The sequence below is a fragment of the Arxiozyma heterogenica genome (genome assembly GCF_036370985.1).
Source record: "Arxiozyma heterogenica strain weizmannii chromosome Unknown scaffold_18, whole genome shotgun sequence".
NCBI lineage: Eukaryota > Fungi > Ascomycota > Saccharomycetes > Saccharomycetales > Saccharomycetaceae > Arxiozyma > Arxiozyma heterogenica.
Genome location: NW_027042671.1, coordinates 621,241 through 641,585, shown reverse-complemented (window position 1 = coordinate 641,585; position 20,345 = coordinate 621,241). Strand labels below are relative to the sequence as shown.

At 29.7% G+C, this 20,345-nt stretch overlaps 7 protein-coding genes and 1 non-coding gene across 8 annotated transcripts; 5 read left to right on the top strand and 3 right to left on the bottom strand.

The window, feature by feature from the left end:
• Nucleotides 1-222: 222 nt before the first annotated feature.
• On the bottom strand, nucleotides 223-2,265 carry PWA37_002094 (uncharacterized protein; the record flags this gene model as incomplete). Its single annotated transcript, XM_064858699.1, has 1 exon — nucleotides 223-2,265. One exon carries the CDS (start codon nucleotides 2,263-2,265, stop codon nucleotides 223-225), a length of 2,043 nt encoding a protein of 680 aa, XP_064714522.1.
• A 413-nt stretch (nucleotides 2,266-2,678) lies between these two features.
• On the top strand, nucleotides 2,679-3,230 carry MLC1 (Mlc1p; the record flags this gene model as incomplete). Its single annotated transcript, XM_064858698.1, has 1 exon — nucleotides 2,679-3,230. The coding sequence occupies one exon, from the start codon at nucleotides 2,679-2,681 to the stop codon at nucleotides 3,228-3,230; it is 552 nt and encodes a 183-aa protein (XP_064714521.1).
• A 389-nt stretch (nucleotides 3,231-3,619) lies between these two features.
• YGK1 (5'-deoxynucleotidase) lies at nucleotides 3,620-4,432 on the top strand (the record flags this gene model as incomplete). Its single annotated transcript, XM_064858697.1, has 1 exon — nucleotides 3,620-4,432. The coding sequence occupies one exon, from the start codon at nucleotides 3,620-3,622 to the stop codon at nucleotides 4,430-4,432; it is 813 nt and encodes a 270-aa protein (XP_064714520.1).
• Nucleotides 4,433-4,857: 425 nt separating this feature from the next.
• Nucleotides 4,858-6,255, top strand: SEH1 (Seh1p; the record flags this gene model as incomplete). The annotated part of the gene is made up of 1 exon (XM_064858696.1): nucleotides 4,858-6,255. The coding sequence occupies one exon, from the start codon at nucleotides 4,858-4,860 to the stop codon at nucleotides 6,253-6,255; it is 1,398 nt and encodes a 465-aa protein (XP_064714519.1).
• A 1,573-nt stretch (nucleotides 6,256-7,828) lies between these two features.
• Nucleotides 7,829-7,903, bottom strand: PWA37_002090. Its single transcript has one exon. It is a non-coding gene; the product is annotated as a tRNA-Lys (tRNA).
• Nucleotides 7,904-10,299: 2,396 nt separating this feature from the next.
• Nucleotides 10,300-13,767, bottom strand: PWA37_002089 (uncharacterized protein; the record flags this gene model as incomplete). The annotated part of the gene is made up of 1 exon (XM_064858695.1): nucleotides 10,300-13,767. One exon carries the CDS (start codon nucleotides 13,765-13,767, stop codon nucleotides 10,300-10,302), a length of 3,468 nt encoding a protein of 1,155 aa, XP_064714518.1.
• A 1,202-nt stretch (nucleotides 13,768-14,969) lies between these two features.
• USE1 (SNAP receptor USE1) lies at nucleotides 14,970-15,839 on the top strand (the record flags this gene model as incomplete). The annotated part of the gene is made up of 1 exon (XM_064858694.1): nucleotides 14,970-15,839. The coding sequence occupies one exon, from the start codon at nucleotides 14,970-14,972 to the stop codon at nucleotides 15,837-15,839; it is 870 nt and encodes a 289-aa protein (XP_064714517.1).
• Nucleotides 15,840-16,361: 522 nt separating this feature from the next.
• Nucleotides 16,362-20,276, top strand: PWA37_002087 (uncharacterized protein; the record flags this gene model as incomplete). The annotated part of the gene is made up of 1 exon (XM_064858693.1): nucleotides 16,362-20,276. One exon carries the CDS (start codon nucleotides 16,362-16,364, stop codon nucleotides 20,274-20,276), a length of 3,915 nt encoding a protein of 1,304 aa, XP_064714516.1.
• Nucleotides 20,277-20,345: the final 69 nt, after the last annotated feature.

Genomic DNA, 20,345 nt, shown 5'->3' with positions numbered 1-20,345 from the left:
AATATATGAAGAGGGATAATAATGTTTTGAATCAAAATCGTTACAAAATCATATTCACAGGTAATATTATATTCATATATAGACATATATATATATATAGGTGGGTGTATGTGTTTGTGCGTCTATATATGCGTTGAGACGGGGTTAGTGAACATTCTATGATGTAATATAGATACATAAATTGAAGATCACCAGTAAAATCTAATGATATTGTTTTTGTTGTTATGGTTGTGGTTGTAAACTATTTAATTGGGGTATTTCTAGTCCAGTATGATCAATATTCTGGAACTGACCTTGTTCCCAGTATGGTTTCAGGATATGGTAATTAGAGACTGTGTTTCTTGAGATTTGGTCTCTTTGTTGTGGATCTCTACAATATGGGGCAAATAAGTTAACAATTTTGACATACAGTTCAGCTCTCTTTTTGTCTTCTTCTCTTTGAGTTGCTGTAGAATCATTTTTTTTGACCTTTGTCAACGTTGCATCTCTGATAGCTGCCCAATCTGCATTTGCGATATATTTTTGTCCCATAGAATCCAATTTCAAAATTAGTTCAATCCATTGGTTCCAAATATCGTTAATACTCACCGCATCGTTATTCAAGGAACCCAAGGTCTTTAAAAGGATTCTTTTAGTGATGATGGTCTCAGGGATATTGTACAATTGATAAAGGTGTCTAATATGGTCGTATATGTTTTTATCATTCCAGGATAAGGTGCCTTTAGTCAAAATGATATTCAGCAGTGGTTCATCGATTGGTCTTCTTGATTGGTAGAGATTGAGGATATGATTCAATTTTTTGAATCCGGCTATTTTATCGTCAACAAATTTATAATTGAAGAAAATGTTCATGAAAGTATTATTTAATGACGAAAATATGCCCAAGTTTAGGTTAAGTTGGTTGTAGTGGTCTACCATAGTCAGCCATACATCAACGACTTTATCGAAGTCCTGGGTTTGTTGCCAAATGTTGTTTAAAAAAGAATTAATGTAGGAGACTTGTAGATTGATCTTGTATGGCATTTCGTTGTTGCGTGCTTTGATCCAAAAGGTCTCTGCAACGTTGATATCAGAACAGTTACCGATAAAGGAGAGATGAGCATCGGTTAGATAGTTTAGTAAAGTTTTCTTGTTGGGCACATTTGTGTTGTCAGCCAACTGAGACAATTGATCGAATAATTCCAATGCGTATTGCGATTCATTGGCCATAAGAGAGGTTTGGATCATACCACATATTAGATTGGGATGTGTATATGGCAATTTTGTTAGACTTTGTTCGTATAAAGATTTTAAATCTGAGAAGGAATAACCTATTGTGTTATTTTCATTTTCATTTTTATTTATGTTACCATATTGATAAAATATTGGCAAAAGAACACCAAGACATTTAGGTTGTAAAAACAGATCTTTTAAGACAGGATCCCTTGAAGCGAGCTCCCATAATTGAATAATCTCCAAATGTAGATTTAGTTCTTTCATGGAGCTTAGAAGATGCATTAGTCCGTATTCGTTGATTGAGACTTTATGGTTAAGGATATCCTCCATAATGGAATGTAGAGTGATGGTCAAATGTCTGATCATTTCATGATGAAAGGATTTAGAGTCGTAATCAGGTTTCTTGTTCAGTTTGATGAGTTGGAACCTGTTTATTCTTAAACCGTTGTGAATCAGGTTGACTAGAGCGGAGACTCTATATTGATTCATGTCTGGACAGACACCTGCCAAATCCTGATAGATATGGATAGCTCTAGTTATGGAGTCCCAGAATAGAGCTACATTTTGAGAATTAGAAATAGAACTATAATTATTGGAGGAGTCTTTAGTGTTAAATCCGGGTCTTCTAAAATTTTTATCCATAAGGATCTGATTGACATTATCATCAAAAGCACATAGCTGATTGTAATAAGGGTTTGTTTCAGCAGTAGCAGCAGCAGCAGAAGAAGAAGAAGAAGAAGAAGAATTGGAATCAGTATGAAGATAAGATAACCCAGTTAATTTTTTAGATGCATTTGTAGAATAATTTTTGTTCCATGAAATGTTAGTGCTGTTATTATTATTATTATTGTTGTTGTTGTTGTTGTTGTTGTTGTTAAATCTTATACCAGTTTTAATAATAGTATCATTTAAATTCAATATATTAAGAGTACTGTAGAATCCATAAGTATGAGTATTTCTAATATTAAGATTTAAATGTTTAGGACGGTTAGCAGATAGTGCCAATTTCCAACTAGTCGTTGAATCCTTTGGTAGTCTTCTAAATAGCATAGGTAAGTGTAGAACTAAAAAAAAAAAAAACACCAAAAAAAAGCAAGAGAATGGATTTGTATGTAAGGGCAGGAGAGATGTAGGGAGTTATGGTATGTTGTAGGGCGTCTTGTCACACACACACATGTATATATATGTTTGTTCATGTGTTTGTTTAAAGCAAAGATCTTTTTTATTGGGTTTTGCCGCCTTTCTTCTTTTTTTCTTTTTTTTCCTTTTTCCCTTGTCCTTTTCCCTTTTTTCTCCCCACTATGTCACTTGCAACGACGCCACACTGGGTTTTTTTTTTCATCACTAACCACAGAAAGAAAAAAAAACGAGACAGGTGAAACAGAAAATGGAAAATGGAAAATGCATACAGAGAGAGATTTGATTGATAGATAGATAGATATATAGAAAGAGATATAGAGAGCATGAACAATCCTTCTATAGGTATACACATCTCGGTATTATATCACCGTTCTTATTATCATTATAACCACAACCACAATTACCATTGTTTGTTTTTTCCTGCATATATCATGTCCACTAACAATAAAGATATCTTCACTCTATTTGATAAGAAAGCACAGGGGTCCATTGACAGTTCTATGGTAGGTGACTATCTTAGAGCCATAGGTTACAATCCAACTAATAAACAGGTCCAGGATTTGATAGACTCACAAGATAACAGCGCCAGTAACGGCACTTTCACATTGGATCAATTGGAACAGTTGATCTCTGACAATCAACAACTATTGGATTCTACCACACAAAGCAAAGTCGAGGACTTCATAAAGGCGTTCCAGGTCTTCGATAAAGATAACACCGGAAAAGTTACTGTCGGTGACTTGAAATATATGTTGACTGGTCTTGGTGAAAAACTAAGCGATGATGAAGTGGAGGAATTATTAAAAGGTATTGATGTGGATTCTGATGGTGGAATTGATTATAGAAAGTTTATTGAAGATATATTAAGACAATAAATAAATAAATAAAAACATATAGTATCTTTATATTTGTAATATTGCTTACTAATAATTATTTGGGTTTTTCAATTCATGATTACGTTATCGAAATAATTCTATTTTTTTTCTTTTTTGTCTTTTTTCTTTTCTTTGTTTTTTTTTTTTTTTTTATTTTTTTCTCTCTATTCAAAATTTGTATTCTATTCCTTTTTATATATGAATATGATTATGAATACAAATAAGAATATGGCTATATGTATGGGCATGTTATCTTCTTTCTCTATGTTCATAACTATATATTTCTTCGTATCTAAGAGGCGGAGGAGGGTGTAACAGAGACCAAAAAATCAAAGAAAAGAAAAAATATAGAAAAAAATTCATTTCTTTCTTACAAAATTAATATTAAGATGTCCACTACAAATTGGGATCCAAAAGAGCATGTCTCAAAGAATATAATAGCACTTCTATCTAATATAGTTACCACAACTAAAAACTCATCAAGTGTCGATATTGATACCCGCAGCAATAATCACAACAGTAGTAGTATTAGTAGTATTAGTAGTATTGGTGGTAGTGGTAGTAGTAGTGGTTATAATAATTACAACTATCCATTAGCGTTCTTTCATATCGTACAAAATTTGAAATTACAAAAAAGAACGGGATGGCTAAATAATGGAATTTCGCCAACCTTGGCCGAGTCCATCTCTGACCACATGTATAGAATGGCAATGATGGCATTTCTCTTAAGAGACAAAACCATAGATAGGCATAAATGCATGCTTATCTCTTTTGTTCACGATATCGCAGAATCCCTGGTAGGCGATATAACTCCATTCGATACAAAAGTAGATAAAAACGAAAAACATCTACGAGAATCTAAGGCTATTCAGTATTTGTGTGATCAGATAGTTGCTAAATACAACAAACAGGCAGGTGAGGAAATAAAAGAACGTTGGCTGGATTATGAGGAACAAAGATGCATTGAAGCAGTCTATGCAAAGGATCTGGATAAATTCGAGATGTTGGTACAATGTTTTGAATACGAAAAGTCGGTTGTGTCAGATTGCACAAGTAAGAATGATAAAACAGATCAATTGAGTCGATTGGAACAATTCTATGATTGTATTGACCAAATTACTACTGAAGAAGTTAAAGGTTGGTTGAAGGCGCTATTAAAAGAAAGAGAGGATTTTTTTATTCAGTTGAAATCATCAGAATAAATAAGTAAATACACATGCTTACCTATACACACATATACATATATATATATTCTACACGTAAACTTATCGATTGATATGTTGTAATATTGTCTTTGATTTACTTCAATATGGTTTTTCTTTCTTATTTTTTTGTTTTTTAAAGTTATTTATGAGTATATTTAAAAAACAAAAAAAAAATGAAAAATAAAGATAAAAAAAAAAAAAAAAGTGAGGTTGAATATAAGAAATATATATATTATATATATATATGTATGTATATGTTTATATATGTAATTTAAGTAGCTGACACTAAATATTATTACATCAGGAAGAAAAACGTTTCACAATCATTGTATTCTTCTAAATACAAGATTACAAATAAATAAAATAAAACAAATAGATAAATACATCCTTATCTATATCTATATTTTCCTGTTTAACAAATAATGAAACCTTTTGATAGTGGGCATGAAGATCTCGTACACGATGTTGTATATGACTTTTATGGTAGATATGTAGCCACATGTTCTTCAGATCAACACATTAAAGTTTTTAAAGCTGATAAACAAACAAATAAATGGGAGTTAAGTGATTCTTGGAAGGCACATGATTCATCAATTGTAGCCATCGATTGGGCATTGCCTGAGTTCGGTAGAATTATTGCATCTGTCTCATATGATAAAACTTTAAAACTGTGGGAAGAAAATCCAGATCAAGAAGAATGCTCCGGTAAACGTTGGAATCTACTCTGTGTTTTAAACGACTCACAAGGCGCTTTGTATGACGTTAAATTCGCTCCACCACATCTAGGTTTAAAATTGGCTACCATTGGTAATGATGGAACTTTGCGGATTTACGAAGCTTTAGAGCCATCGGATTTAAGGTCATGGACTTTGACTTCAGAGATTAATATTTTGAAAATACCTCCTGCTAATCATTTACAATCTGATTTTGGATTATCTTGGTGTCCTTCCAGGTTTTCTCCAGAAAGGTTAGCTGTACGTGTTCTGGATCAGGCTATGATATACGAAAAGGTATCTAAGAATAATGAAGACGTTAGTGAGCTTCCATTTAAAAACTATAATAACAATTTAAGTTATAAACAGGATTTATTTGGTAAACTTGGTAACCTGCAATCAAGTAAGAGTAATACTCTAAATTCAACTGATAACATTACTGGTTCTGTACCTTCTAATAATAAAAACGAATTTAGATCTCAAAGCATGAATGATCAAGAAAGTATTATTAATAGTGATGTTGATATGGATAATAGTAATGATAATATAGAGTTCAGTAATAAATCTAATATCGAAAATACAGGAGCCAATAGCAATAGCAACAATAACAATAACAACAGCAACAACAATAATAATAATAATATAAATAAATATCAAGTTATAGCAAAATTGGATGGTCATAGAGGACTAATTAGAAGTATTAGTTGGGCGCCATCTATTGGAAGATGGTATCAATTAATTGCAACTGGTTCCAAAGATGGTAATGTTCGTATCTTTAAATTAACGGAGAATTTATCTAATGACACTGATTATTATAATCAAAATAATTCAACTGTTAATTACAACAATAACAAATCAGTCGAGAAAAAATTTTCCACATTTAATAACGATTCACTGAGGTTAGGCTCAAAGAAACCACCATCATCTTTAAATGTAGAATTATTAAGTGAACACGATGATCATAATGGTGAGGTATGGTCTGTGTCATGGAATTTGACTGGTACTATATTATCAAGTGCAGGTGATGATGGTAAAGTACGTCTATGGAAGGCAACATATTCAAATGAATTCAAATGTATGTCAGTTATAACAGCTCAACAACAATGATATAAGGAAGTAGAGGGGAGAAGAGATTGGAAGAAGAGAAAAACTTTTACAGAAAAAAGACAATATCTCATGTCATACTGTATATTTAAATATTTATACATCTAATAATTAAGATATAAACTGTCACAAGATATGCTTGTATATTTATATACCTCAACTAAAGGAAATTTTCTATCTTGCTCATAGTTTTTGATAAAAAATAAGTACATCTGGTCATAGAGCATATAATATGAACTATTTCTTCTATAAAAATACTAGATTGTAATTAAGGGACTATGTTAAGTACTTATATGTATTTAAACAACTATTTTCTGAATTAATCCCTACTATATACTATTGTGTTACGATTGACTCAAATTAAATGCATATATATATATGTATATGAAAGTCGATTTAAGAATATTCTGAATCATAGGCATTGAAACTTTGAAAATCTCTGAAAACAAAGGTACCATCATGAATATCTCATTATTTATATTCCTAAAAAGATTTAGTTGTTCTTGATTAAATTTTCAGCACTTGCCATTCATTCAACTATTATTATAAGTTTATCAATCTTATTTTTCACATTTGCTACTACCTTATAAGTAATATTTTTATATATCGTTCCTATCTTGAGTGAGAATAATTCACAATAAAAATAAACTAAAAAAGAATTGACATCTTTACCATAATTTGTTATCTCTGTTTAAAAAAAGCAGTATATATTATATTTTTTATTCCGCAATAAATATAGTAATATCCCAAATGTCACTGCGTTAAGGAGCTGACTGCTAGTTTAGGCGAAATAGGACTATATATACTCTTTTAAACACCTTTTTTTAAAAAATTCTATAATCAAAATTTAATCTTTGAAATATGGAGAAGTTATAAAGGATAGATATGGATACTTAGAGCAGAAGTAACCAACAAAAAAGAGCAAGAAGAGTAACTGACAAGAAGTATCAAAATAGTTAGATATAAAATATATGTTATTTGGTTGATTTTAATTATATTAGTTTAGTTATTCTTTAATAATATGTCTAAAGTTATAAAGAGAGGCTATATTTATAACTCTTTAGGTGATTATTAATAATATTATGTGATATTTACTATCTTGAACGACACGATAAACAATTTTGTAAACTTTCTAATAGATGATAACATTCTTGTTTTCTTATATTTGTAAATTTTATAAATCATATGTAGAACACAACAACCAAGAATTAGTAAACATTTTTTATTATTCTACAAGAATGTATTTGCAGTACTACATTCCAATCCATAGCGTGTTACCTCTTATTCAACTGTTATCTGTGATATATGAGATCCTGATATCACTATAAACGATCTTGTGAACTTTTTAGTCGACGACGACGTTCTTGTTTTTCTTGTTTTTTATGTTCATCTTGTTTATATAACTATGTTTATCTGTATATCTGTATATATTAGTTTATTATTTATGTAGAGTATAGTTTATATGTCATATATAGACAACAAATCAAGCTATATCTATCTATTTTAGCGTCTAGAAGAGTATATTTCTTGTTAATAGGATTTCCATATATTACATAACTAAAAAATTAAAAAAGGAAAGCCCTGTAGGGGGCTCGAACCCCTAACCTTATGATTAAGAGTCATACGCGCTACCGATTGCGCCAACAAGGCTTTTCTTGCTTGGCCCCTCTTGCTTGGCTTTTTTAGAGAAAGTACTAAATGATCATGTAATTAATTTATTTTATTATTTTTAATTAATATGTAATACACTTTAGTATTAAATAATAAAATTAGTTAGTTATACAAAATAACAATAAAACATTAGTAAATTAATTTATACACATGAGCACAGCACGTATTATAAATTCAAGTTTTTTATGACCCAAATAAAATTAAAAAAATATTGGTAATCTTAAATTGAATATGTTTATGGTCACTATATACATACCAGTCAATATCGAACTAATTTAGGTTGGTATTTTTCTTTTGAACCATTTGATTTTAAATAACAATATTAATATTTCTTACAAGAAGGTGTGCCTAGTATATTACTGAAGCTAGTAGACATATTTAATAAATGTAGTTCTTTGTATATATATTACATGTAAAATGCTTCAATTATTCTATATAATATATAAAAAAGAGATTCTTCTAAATATAAAATATAGGTATTTAGAATATTAAAAAAAGGAGCTGTACAAGAAATATTTTTAACTTCTTTTCCCAATTTTAAGGTATATTCTTAACTTTAAAATAAAAAATTTCCACCTATTTATTTTTTAATTAGTACGCTTTATATTAAAGTTAACAAATTTGTCTATGATATTACCTGTTAGTATATTTTCAATAATTGTTTGAAGTTGTCGTATTTGTTAATTCTATATTTCTAGTATCTTATTATTCTAAAAATGTTTAATATATAACTTTTCGTTTGTACATTTTCTTTTTGATGCTAAATTCTATTAGGAAGAGTTTTCTAGAAACACAGAAAAATATAACTGGCAAGGCAATAAAAAGTTGCGTAAATTTAGAAAATTAGCTCATAGAATAGAATCAATTTTCAATATTGTTGATTATTGTGTAAAATTATTGTAGTATGGAATCTCCATTGACGGAAAGTTATTCTGCTTTTGTGGCTCTTAAGTATTATTATAACTTACAAAAACTAAGGTATATATAAACTTTTAAGATATGTAACTTATTGATACATATTTTTTTATAATTTAAGAGTGGATTTAATTAATCAAGGTTTTGGTTTTTCAGCTTATTTGCTCGTTTGTTTGTTTATATTTAATATTTTAAGATTTCGTACAAAAGGTATACTTTCCAAAATTTTAGTCTTTATAAAAAAAACCTTTTGACGGAAAACTGTCTAGATGTTGCAAGGTCAACATAGAAAATAAACAAAAACACAATATATATAAAAAATTTTTCAAATAGAAATGAAATTTATTAATATTTGTTGACTCAAGGCTTCGGAACCAAAAATTCTAGTAGAGTTCATTTTAAATTAATATAATAAGATAATGTAACTTACAATAGGATATTGGTGGTATTATAAGTTTTATTGTTATTTATAGTAGGAAATTAGTGGTATTATAAATTGTTATTGTATTGCTTGGTCTTTTTCTTTCTATATAGGTAATACGATATTATATAGTATACTCATTTTATCTTCAAATCTTCTTTAATATAAATTTTCATAACTTTTAATCACTTAGTACGATGAATTTAGATTATCAATCATAACTCTAATCATATTTCAACATAAATAAAGTCAAAATATTAAATAATTTACACACTAATATTACCTATGGTTGATTTGTTTTCGCACATTTTTAGGAAAATAATTTATAATAGAATTTCAACTAGAATTGAAAAAAAATTCATTTATGGAATAATATATTAGTAACTTTTGTATACTTTTTTTTTTATGTTAATAAATATTTTTGGAAGACAGTGTACAATAATATATCCCAAACTCAATAAGTATTAAGGACACCAGAACGTTTATCTAACAATCCCATTACTTTTTCTGAATTTTGCTGCAATATCCAACCTAATACTTCAAAGCTTTCCTCTTTATACCAATATTAATTCATATGATATCAACAGTATTTAATATCCATACCTTGTCAATACCATACTCTCTAATTTGTATACTCCCTTTTAAAATAACTTATAGGTTTTTCATAGCATTATTCGTATATCTTTAAAGAAATAAATAAGCTAAAAGCAAATTTTTACAACTAATTTAAAAGGTCTTTCAACCCTATGAAATAATACATGCAGTAATGGAAGCTGATAGGACATTACTCATTATTATTTAGACGATGCACGACCTTATTAACTTCCTCCTAATAATATTGCAAATCCAAGATTCTTAACGTTACCCACACAAATATTCAATCCGGGTCAAATAATATACTCTCCATTAGCTTAGATCTCAAGTACTGTCTACCATAATGAAAATCAAGCGCCCATATATTTTTATTAACTCATTTTATTTTCATGTGATATATATACAATCTTATGCCACATATAAATACCAGTTCGGTATACATAATTCTATTCTATTCTCATTTTCTTTTCTTGATGACCTTCATAATTTGGCACAGCATCATTTTCTGGAATAATCACAGTATCAACATCATCTTTAACATTCACTTCATCAAGTTTTTCAGAAGATCTTTTATCTGAACGTTCAATTTCGTCATCTCTATCATTTTCAACCTTTGCTGTAATACTTAGAGTATCAGGGGAAGCACCAGGCGATTTTTTATCTTTACAGTTACTGTTAGCATCAGTATTTATCATTTTCTTTTTTGGTTTTTCCTCTACTCTTATTATCTTTCCATCTTTTAGTTGAAATTCCCTTTCTAAACACTGAATTAGTGTATATACCCTCCTCCCAATCTCAAGCAGTGTTCTGCTTTGGAAAAAGAAGTCTAATTCAAACAATGGACAATCTCTAATTTCATCTCGTATTAATTCATTAATATCTTCTCTATCCAGACCATATTTATTTAATGTAAGTAATATGAATCGATCCTCTTCTTTCGAAAAAATTCTTTTGTTATTAGTGGATGGTGGATGTTTTAATCTTAATTCAAAAAATGGATTTTTATAATCACTGATTTTAAGCTTCAGAATATCCTTTTGATATTGTACTTTTCTCAGCTTTTCTTCATCTGCTTCAATCATTTTTATTATTTTTTCATGATCGTCAACCCGTTCATAATTTGCCCAGAAAGCTTTAGCATATGCTTTAACTTCCTCTAATGTTTTACCTGGGGCCAACTCTGATGCAATTGCCTGAATGGAATTTCTACCATATTTACCTGATAATGAAATAAATTTTCTAAATTCTATTTTATTCCATTTACTAAAACCCTCACTTTCCCATTGGATTTTTAATTTCTCTTCCTCTGGGGTTAAAGGTTCAGCTTTACTAATTGCTAATTTCATTTCTTTTAATTTTTCATTGATTTCACTCTCTGATAATTGGTTACCATATGTAACTTTTATATCTTCAACTGTTGGTGTGTATGCTGTCTTTTTAGCAATCCAGTAACGCTCTTTCTCATACAAATCCTTCAAACCTACATTCATCAATTGATGACTATTGAACTGACGAGGTTTAGGCATTCTTGGTTGTAATGGTGCTGGTGTCTTTTTGGGGTTTAAAACACCCTTATAATAGTTATCCACATCATATGAATAGTTTTGAGTACGTTCACGCTTTGAAATCGTAGAGTGTAACCAGTTTGGATCTATAATATCCTTTTGAATTTGTTGTTTCTTAAAATCCGTACCATTCCATTCATATGCAGAATCTTGATTGAATTTTTGTAAATCATCTAAGCCTAACTTTTCATACTTAGCGTTCAGTATCTTAGTTTTATCTTCTGATGCACTTAATAGTTGATCTAAATCAACTTCAAGATCAGGATCAGTATTCATTTCATCAATTGTATTATTATTAACACTATTATTTTTATGCGTATTTTCCGTATTGTTATTTGACTGATTAGTAGTAGTATTAGTAGTGGAAGAAGAGGTGTTCTCTTTATTTTTACCATCATTTTTAAAAACATCTGCAGCACCATGTTGAATCATAGATAATAAAGAATCTTTACTTTCACCTTTATTTTCTTTCTTTTTACCAAATCCATTATTTTTTTGTATAACCAATTGATCCAATTTTAACTTTTGGGTAGCCCTCTCTACAATTTTGTCTTCTACCGAATTTTCTGTAACCAATCTAAATACTTTCACTTGTTTCTTTTGACCAATTCTATGTGCTCTATCCATTGCTTGTAAATCAGCTTGTGGATTCCAATCTGAATCATACAATATAACGACATCTGCTGAGGTAAGATTGATACCTAAGCCACCAGCACGTGTAGTTAACAAAAATATGAATTTATCAGAACCTGGAGCATTATATTCATCAATAAATCGAATACGATCTTCATGATCTGTAGATCCGTCAATCCTGCAATATTTGTAGCCTCTGAAGTAGCAATAATCTTCTAGAATGTCTAATAATCTTGACATTTGGCTAAAAATTAATACACGAGACCCTTCTTCTTTCAATTTTTTCAATAATCTATCTAGGACTTTTAATTTTGCTGAATTAAAGATTAAATGTTCATCTGTAGTGTAAGGAGGGCCTGGTTCTGCACCATCAAATAGATATGGATGATTGCAACATTTTCTAAGTTGCATGACAATATTTAATAGTCGTGTCTTAGATTCCTTATTCCCATTAGCACCATTAACAGCATCAATATCTCTTTCTAAGATTTGTTTGTACCATTTCTTTTGCATGGAGGACATTCCTACGTATAGATTTATTTCTTTCTTTGGCAACAATGAGGTCTCCACATCACTTTTAATACGGCGTAATAAAAATGGTTGTAAAATTGTACGTAATTGTTTAACAATTTTATGTTTATCTTCTTCTGATGTATCTGATGAAAACCAATCATCAAAAGCCTGTGAACTGGAAAAGATATCAGGTAACAAGAAATTTAATAGGGACCATAATTCATGCAAATTATTTTGTAGTGGAGTCCCTGTAATCAATAATCTGTTTCTGGATGTAAAGTCTCTCAGTACCTGAGACAACATTGATTCCTCATTCTTAATTCTATGGGCTTCATCGATAACAATATATTCCCAATCAAATTTTTTGAAAGATGATTTTTCTTTAATCACAATTTCATATGAAGCAATGACTATATCGAAGTCACATGCCAATAATTTATCTTTAATCATCATGGCTCTTTCATCTTTATCACCTTGTAAGACAAAAACATTAACTTCAGGTGTCCATTTGTTAATCTCTCTTTTCCAATTGTTTAAAGTTGATTTTGGTGCAATGACTAAAAATGGACCACATTTTTTCTCAATGTACCTTAAATAACCTAAAAATGAAATAGTCTGTAAAGTTTTACCCAATCCCATTTCATCAGCAAGAATCCCTGCTAATTTATTAGAATGTAATTGAATTAACCAATTTAGACCCTGAATTTGATATGGTCTTAATTTACCATTGATATATAATGGGGAATCTCTAAATTGAAATTCCATTTGATTTGTATCACCATCGTCACCATTATATTCATCTGGCAAAAACTCATTATTTTCCTCTTCTCTCAACAATTCAGCATCTTCCTCCTTTTCACTTTTTCTTCTATTCACCTTTTTCTTATTCTTGTTATCCCTATTATTAATATCTGAATCTAAGTCATCTAAAATTTTTTTAAAGTTGGGATCCTTGTTTGCTTTAACACCAATAAAATGTCTAAACAAATCCGATAGAGATAATAGCTGCCTAAACCTTTGTTTAGTATTATCTAGATCTTGTAATTTTCTAAATGATTCAACACTATTGGTGTTGTTATCACCAGTATTATTATCTTTATTATAATGAACTAAATATTTTTGTTTACGTGATTCTTGATTTGATATCGATGAGCCTTCTTGAAATGGTTTCAAGTTTTGCCAATATGTTTCGTCAGCAGTCATAATTATTTTAAAATATTATATGCATATATATCTAGCGAACAAAATCTCTGGCAGAAAAGGAATATATCTATTGCACACACACACAGAGAGCCTCTCTCTCTTTCTCTTTATTTACCTTTTTTTAAATGCTTGTTTGAACAATTATATAGTATGAGTCCACCCTTCAAAATTGTCTATGGATCCACTTAGAAAGGTAACTTAAAAAGGAAGGCAAGAATAAATTTCAAGTTGGGTTGAATTCTTATCTCTTTTATACTGTCATTTTATGATAATGCTGAAAAGTTTTCTTTCGGTTAAAAATGATCTTTACAAAAAAAAAAAATTAGACATTATAGTCAAAGTGGAGTAAAGCACTACATGATGAATTGATCAAACAAGATGATCGTTTATAGAAATCTGGGAAATTATATAATAATGTTATATTACAAGCATAACATATGTAAATACATAAGGAACGACCAAATAGATAATACAAGAAGATCTAAAGATAGCTTAGTTTCCTAATATTTATCCATCTATCATAGATTAAACAAAATTATACAATTTTTACAGTACATACCTATTGGAGTTAGAAGGCAACACAAACTTGATAAAACATATTTGACTTGATTTTTCTATCATCACAATATACACACTCTTTCTTTTTCCAGCTTACCAAACTTGGAATCGTAATTACAACATACTTAATGTGTTAAAGAATAAAATAAACAAAAAAACAAGTAGCAAAAGATGCAGATTGGACCATATTGCTAGTATTTGTACCGCTATTACGAATCACATAACACAACACAAGATCAGGTTATTATATAGACCTGCCCAGTCAGTCTGCTAGTCTCTAATAGTTTTCTTTCATTCCTTTGGCTCTGTCTTGTCTTTGTCACTGTCTGTTATATAAATGTTCTTGGTTTTTTATGCAATTTCTTCACATTTTCTTTAATTTTTGGTCTCTAAAGAGAAAGGAAAAAAATTCGTTCCGATAATACTAATTGTAATATCCCCACATGGCTCTGCAACTAAACGCATAAACATACAAATACACATATGTATCTATATCCGTATTCATATATATATATGTATGTGGCTAGATAGGGAGGTGAATGGTATATGTATACTGTGTATACTCTTTTTTTGATACTACCTGATAGACAGAAAATAAACGGGAAAGACACATTCTATATTATATATCTTTTAATCCGATAGTAATGTCAGCCATTGCCACCACCACTACGATTGCCAACTTAGAACAACTGAAAAAACAGTTTGAAGAAATTGAACAACAAAAAAACACTACTTCTACATCAAAAAATAATAATAATACTTATAGTCTCTTTCTACTAAATATACTAAACAACAAATTCACAAATAATTTAAATATATGTAAGAAAGAGTCAATTAAATATAGTCTTGACTCATTAAATGGATCAGTATTGAATGAATACCAGGATCAGTTGGGTTCATTAGAGATTAAAAGCTCAAATATAAATTTCAAGACCCTGCAATTAATTCGGTCACAATATGAAAATTATGAAAATAGTTTAAAGACTAGAAAATATAGTGTTGATTTTGACAATCCATTAAATGAGTTAGATAACACTAGTAATTTCACCACGAATGACAATGATAATATGAATGAAATATACAAAGAGAGAAAAGATGAGGAAGAATATGAAATTCAACAATTAAGAAAAAGATTACTGGGGGGAAAGAAAAGAAGCAAGAGTCTAGTTGAAAATAATAATATGGATTCAAACAATTCTGTGTCTGTTGAAAAACAATTACAAAACCATGAAAATATACAAGAAGATTTGATTCAAGATATGTCAAAGTTAGTATCTAGTTTAAAAGATGGGGCTATAGCATTCCAAACTGCGTTGGATGAAGATCAGAAGATATTAGGTGCTGCTGAAATTGGTATACAAGTGGCATCGAAGGGGATCTCTGATGTTAGTGGGAAATTGAAACATTATAATAAAACTAAATTGGGCTGGATCTTTTATCTCACAACGACTCTATTTATGATCATTGGTTTAGTAGTTACTTTTATAATAATTAAATTATTCCCTGCATTGTAACACACACACATACATACCTATATACCTATACCTATACATATATATATATGTATATATTCTTAAATACACATATCTACCCATATAGAGAATACTCATCACATCACATCATGTCACATTTTCTTCTTAGTTTTTTTGTTTTTTACTTTTATTTCGGCATCTTATTACTTCACAGTGACAGCCACAAAATTAAAAAAAAAGTTAGTACAAAAGAACATCTAATCTAAGAAGCTTTAGTACGATTGCTGTAAATGCAGTATAACCTATCTAGATAAAGACAGAGATATTTTTGTAAACTGGTATTAGTACCATTTCATCTATAGACTCAATTAATTTATATTCAGTAAAAAAAGGGTTCGCATAGGACAAACCTATTGTACCAATCAAATATTACCTTAATATTTGTTCTTCCATTTGATTTATAACTTTATCTATTGTACCATTAAACACACACACACACGCATATACATATTTATCTTACAATATAGTTATTGCAGATTGTCACGCTGAGGTTTGCTAGTAAATATGTCAACAAAAGAGAAATCAGACCCTCAATTCAATGATGAGATATCGTTTGCAAGATATATTATTAGAAATGCGAACAATTTTGTGCTTCTACCATTAGATAGTAATACAGTGGCACAATTAAATGATAACATGCGATCATATTGTATTAGTGCATCAACTTTTATCAACTCTATAAAACATATATTAGCTGAACATAATTCTCCTAAATCTTTTGGACCCATATCTGGTGAAGAATTTAAAAATATTTTACAATTAGATAACACTGCTGCCACCACAACCACAACGAAAACTACTACTATGACTACTAATAGTAATAATATTAAATTCATGAAACCTGAGATAGAAACAAAAAAGAGATCTGATTTTAAAAATGATAATTCCTCAAAAAATAATTTGGTTGTTAAGAAGATAACGAAAAGTACGAAAATAGCAACTGTGATTAAACCAGATAATTTAAATCCAGATAACAATTCTGATAATATTCCAAACAAAACTACTGAAAAACCATCTAGTATAAATAAAACTGCTATTCAATTAGAACCTATTTCAACTTATACTTTATCCCAAGTAACAGAAAACAATACAGATTCTCAACGTATAGATGATACCACTTCTTTCACTTTCGGCAATCCAACTTCTATCACTACTTCTATTCATGAAACTATACAAGAAACTAAAAAAAATAAAAATACTTTTACAGAAATTGATAATGATAATGGATTAAAAAAAATAAATGACATCATGCAAAATGAAAGCATCAGAGAAAATGAATCAAAAAGTGACCTACTTGCTTGGGCTAACCTTCGAGAATCTATGATAAAATCAAACCATATTACAGATTTTTCAACGTTAAATACTGATGCTGTGCTAAAGGAATGGCTAAGGGAAACTCTACTAGAATTAAAACAATTAAAAAAGGAACTTAATGAATATCCCTTAGAAACATGGAACATAAATTTTTTGGAATTTTTACAAAAGCACCATTTCACTATTCTGACACATAAACATAATAAAGTAACTGGTTCAACTCCATTCCATGATTTAGAAAATAAATTTATATGTAACTATGTACTAGCATTACTTTTCCCAAAATATCTAGACGCTAAAGACCCTGATTCTTCAGTATATTATAAGAATATTAAGAAAAAAATATTGGGCGCCGATTCATATGCTAAATTACATCAATTAAGGACGCCTCCATTAGAAGACTTAACTTCAGAGAAAAAAATCAAACTTTGGTTGGAAAAATTAAGACCTGCCTTTAGTTTACTCACAAACATCTTGCATTTTGATCCTGTTCGTGCTGTCAGTTATTGCATTTCACATTATAGTAATGGTGAATATAGTAAAACCCTAACAATGTGGAAAACTCGTCCTAGCTTGAATACAGCATTATCTATTGGGGCTGCAATTTTTTCAAAACTATTAAAAGTCCAAAGATCGAAGCAAAATAATGAAAAAGATTTCTCTCTTGCGTGCAATAATGCAATGGTTAGCGATGCCAGAAGACGTGGTTCATTAGAAGAAAATAGAAATAAAAAGAGGCCGTTTGAGTCAACTGATATCGAGTTGAGGAATATGAAAAGACCTACTTTAGAAAAACAATTAGACTCAGAGTTTACTAAAAAGAAGCGTTCTACTTCAACAATCAAGAAATTAATCGACCCAATATTAGATAAAAATAGGGTAAAACAATTCTGGTTTAATATGCATGCAAATCAAGAAGTCTTAGTTAGAACATTAAACTTCAGTACTTTCAATAAAAAGGAAGTTGAAAAACATTGGATCAAGACATTAATACCTAGGATTTTACCTCTAATCAATAAGTTAGTTGACGTAAAAAATGGAGAATCATTTTTAAAATGGGCCTATCAATTTATAAAGTTACTAGAATCTGAACATTTTTCTACATTATTGAAATATGATATTAACAAAATGTCACATCATGATATTACACCCCTCCATGAAGCAGAAGATTCATTTTTATTTAAACATGTTCTTAAAATAGCATACCCTGATTATAATTTACCAGAATCTGCATCTGCCTACAATTATTGGGAAGCTATTAAATCAAAAATGTGTCCATATTATGCAAAATTACCCCAATTCTTTAAGAAAAAATTTCAAAGTATCACCGTTGATATTTTAAAATCAAAAGTCCAACTAAAAAAATGGATTGAATCTTTAGATGAGTACCATTGTGCAGTTTATAATTCAACCATTCATAGGAAACAACAAATTTTAACAAATGAATTTATAAAGTATTGTCCACCCCAGTATTATAATGAAATAAACTCGTGGAAATCCAAACCATATGTATATGTTATTAATAAGATTGTAGATATAATGAATAGAAATAATATTCTTGTAGATGCATCAAAAACAGCACAATTGCCAACTTCAACCAACTCCATTATGGCAAATAAAAAAAGCCCAATAGACAAAACCATAAAAGCCATATCAATAAACGCTTCTAAAACAACAATAAATGAAAATACAAAAAATGAAATTTCAACAAATGATACTAAAAAATTAGTAACAGAAAAAACATTAGTTGTCACCACAAATAATTTTAATGTTGATAAAATCTCTTCGAAAGAATTTAATAGGAAACAAAATCCAAATATGAGTAATAATAATCAAAATGTTCCAGGATCCAACACAAATACAACAACAACTACTGAAACAAATCCACGTATAGATTTTTTCACAAAATTAAATAATAAAATCACAAATGATTCCATCAATGCCAACAGAAAAATACAGATAAAGGGCGATATGAAGAATCCATCATTGGCTAGTAATACATTAACCATTAATAAAAATGACTCTTCATCGAATATTAACACATCTATATTGAAAATCCAGGTGCCAACGACAACCAAACCTGTTATTGTACAAACAAGCGGAGAAACTTCTAAAGACAGCACTATGTGTGATATATCATCAGAAAAAAAAATTAATAAGAAAGAGCCAACAGCTATCTCATCTACTAAATCTCCTCAACTGTCACAAAGTTCTATTGAAAATGTTAAAAAAACAAATGAATCTCCTTCGATAAAAACACAAATACCTGAACAACAAGGGATTAGTGTCACCACATCTACAAATAAAACGACAGACACAACCAAATACACAAAACAACAAACTAATAATAGTATATCTACAAATCATATGAATTCATTTGCAAGTAAGAATACAGCTTATGACACATCTACCTCTAATAAAGCCAATACCACTGCAAATATTGAGAGCAGCACTATAAGTAGTCAGGTAAATGTATCAATCTCGACTAACAAGACAACAACAATAAAAGCACAGATCAATGTTGATCATCTTAAATCTTTAGAAAAGAGTAATACCATCTCTACAACTAATATGGTTACGAAGACACCTATTTCGAATACTACATCCTTACTAAGTATCGATAATGAACAAAAACCGATGTCAAACAAACAGAATGCAATTACTGCACTACCCTTATCACCACAACCCAAATCGGAAATGAATGCTAAAAGGGAAGCAATAAAAACACCATTAGAAATTATTAAAAACAATTCTAAGATAGGAGTCAGTACAACCACTGCAAGTTCCCCCCAAATAAATTCAACGCAGGCTGTGAGTAATGGACCAGGTTTTTTGCCTCAAAAATGTGTATCTGCCAATAAAAAATCATTTACTACATCAAATATAGCTTCAGTAACTGACCATAAAGCTCAACGCACTTATAATTTACCACTGGCACCAAGAACACCAAATAACAATAACTTACCTCCGACCTCATCAGCATCAACATCGCTGGTATCTTCTTCTAGACTAACAGTTGTTAATTCTAGTCCCTCTACCTCGGGTAATCAGAATATCCCTCCTAAAGAGAGACTCACAATCAAAAATAAGTCAAAATGTTTCTAAGCCACATACATCTCCTAAGCCCTTCACCTCTCAGTTAATTACAGAAGCATCCTCTAAGTCAAATTATCT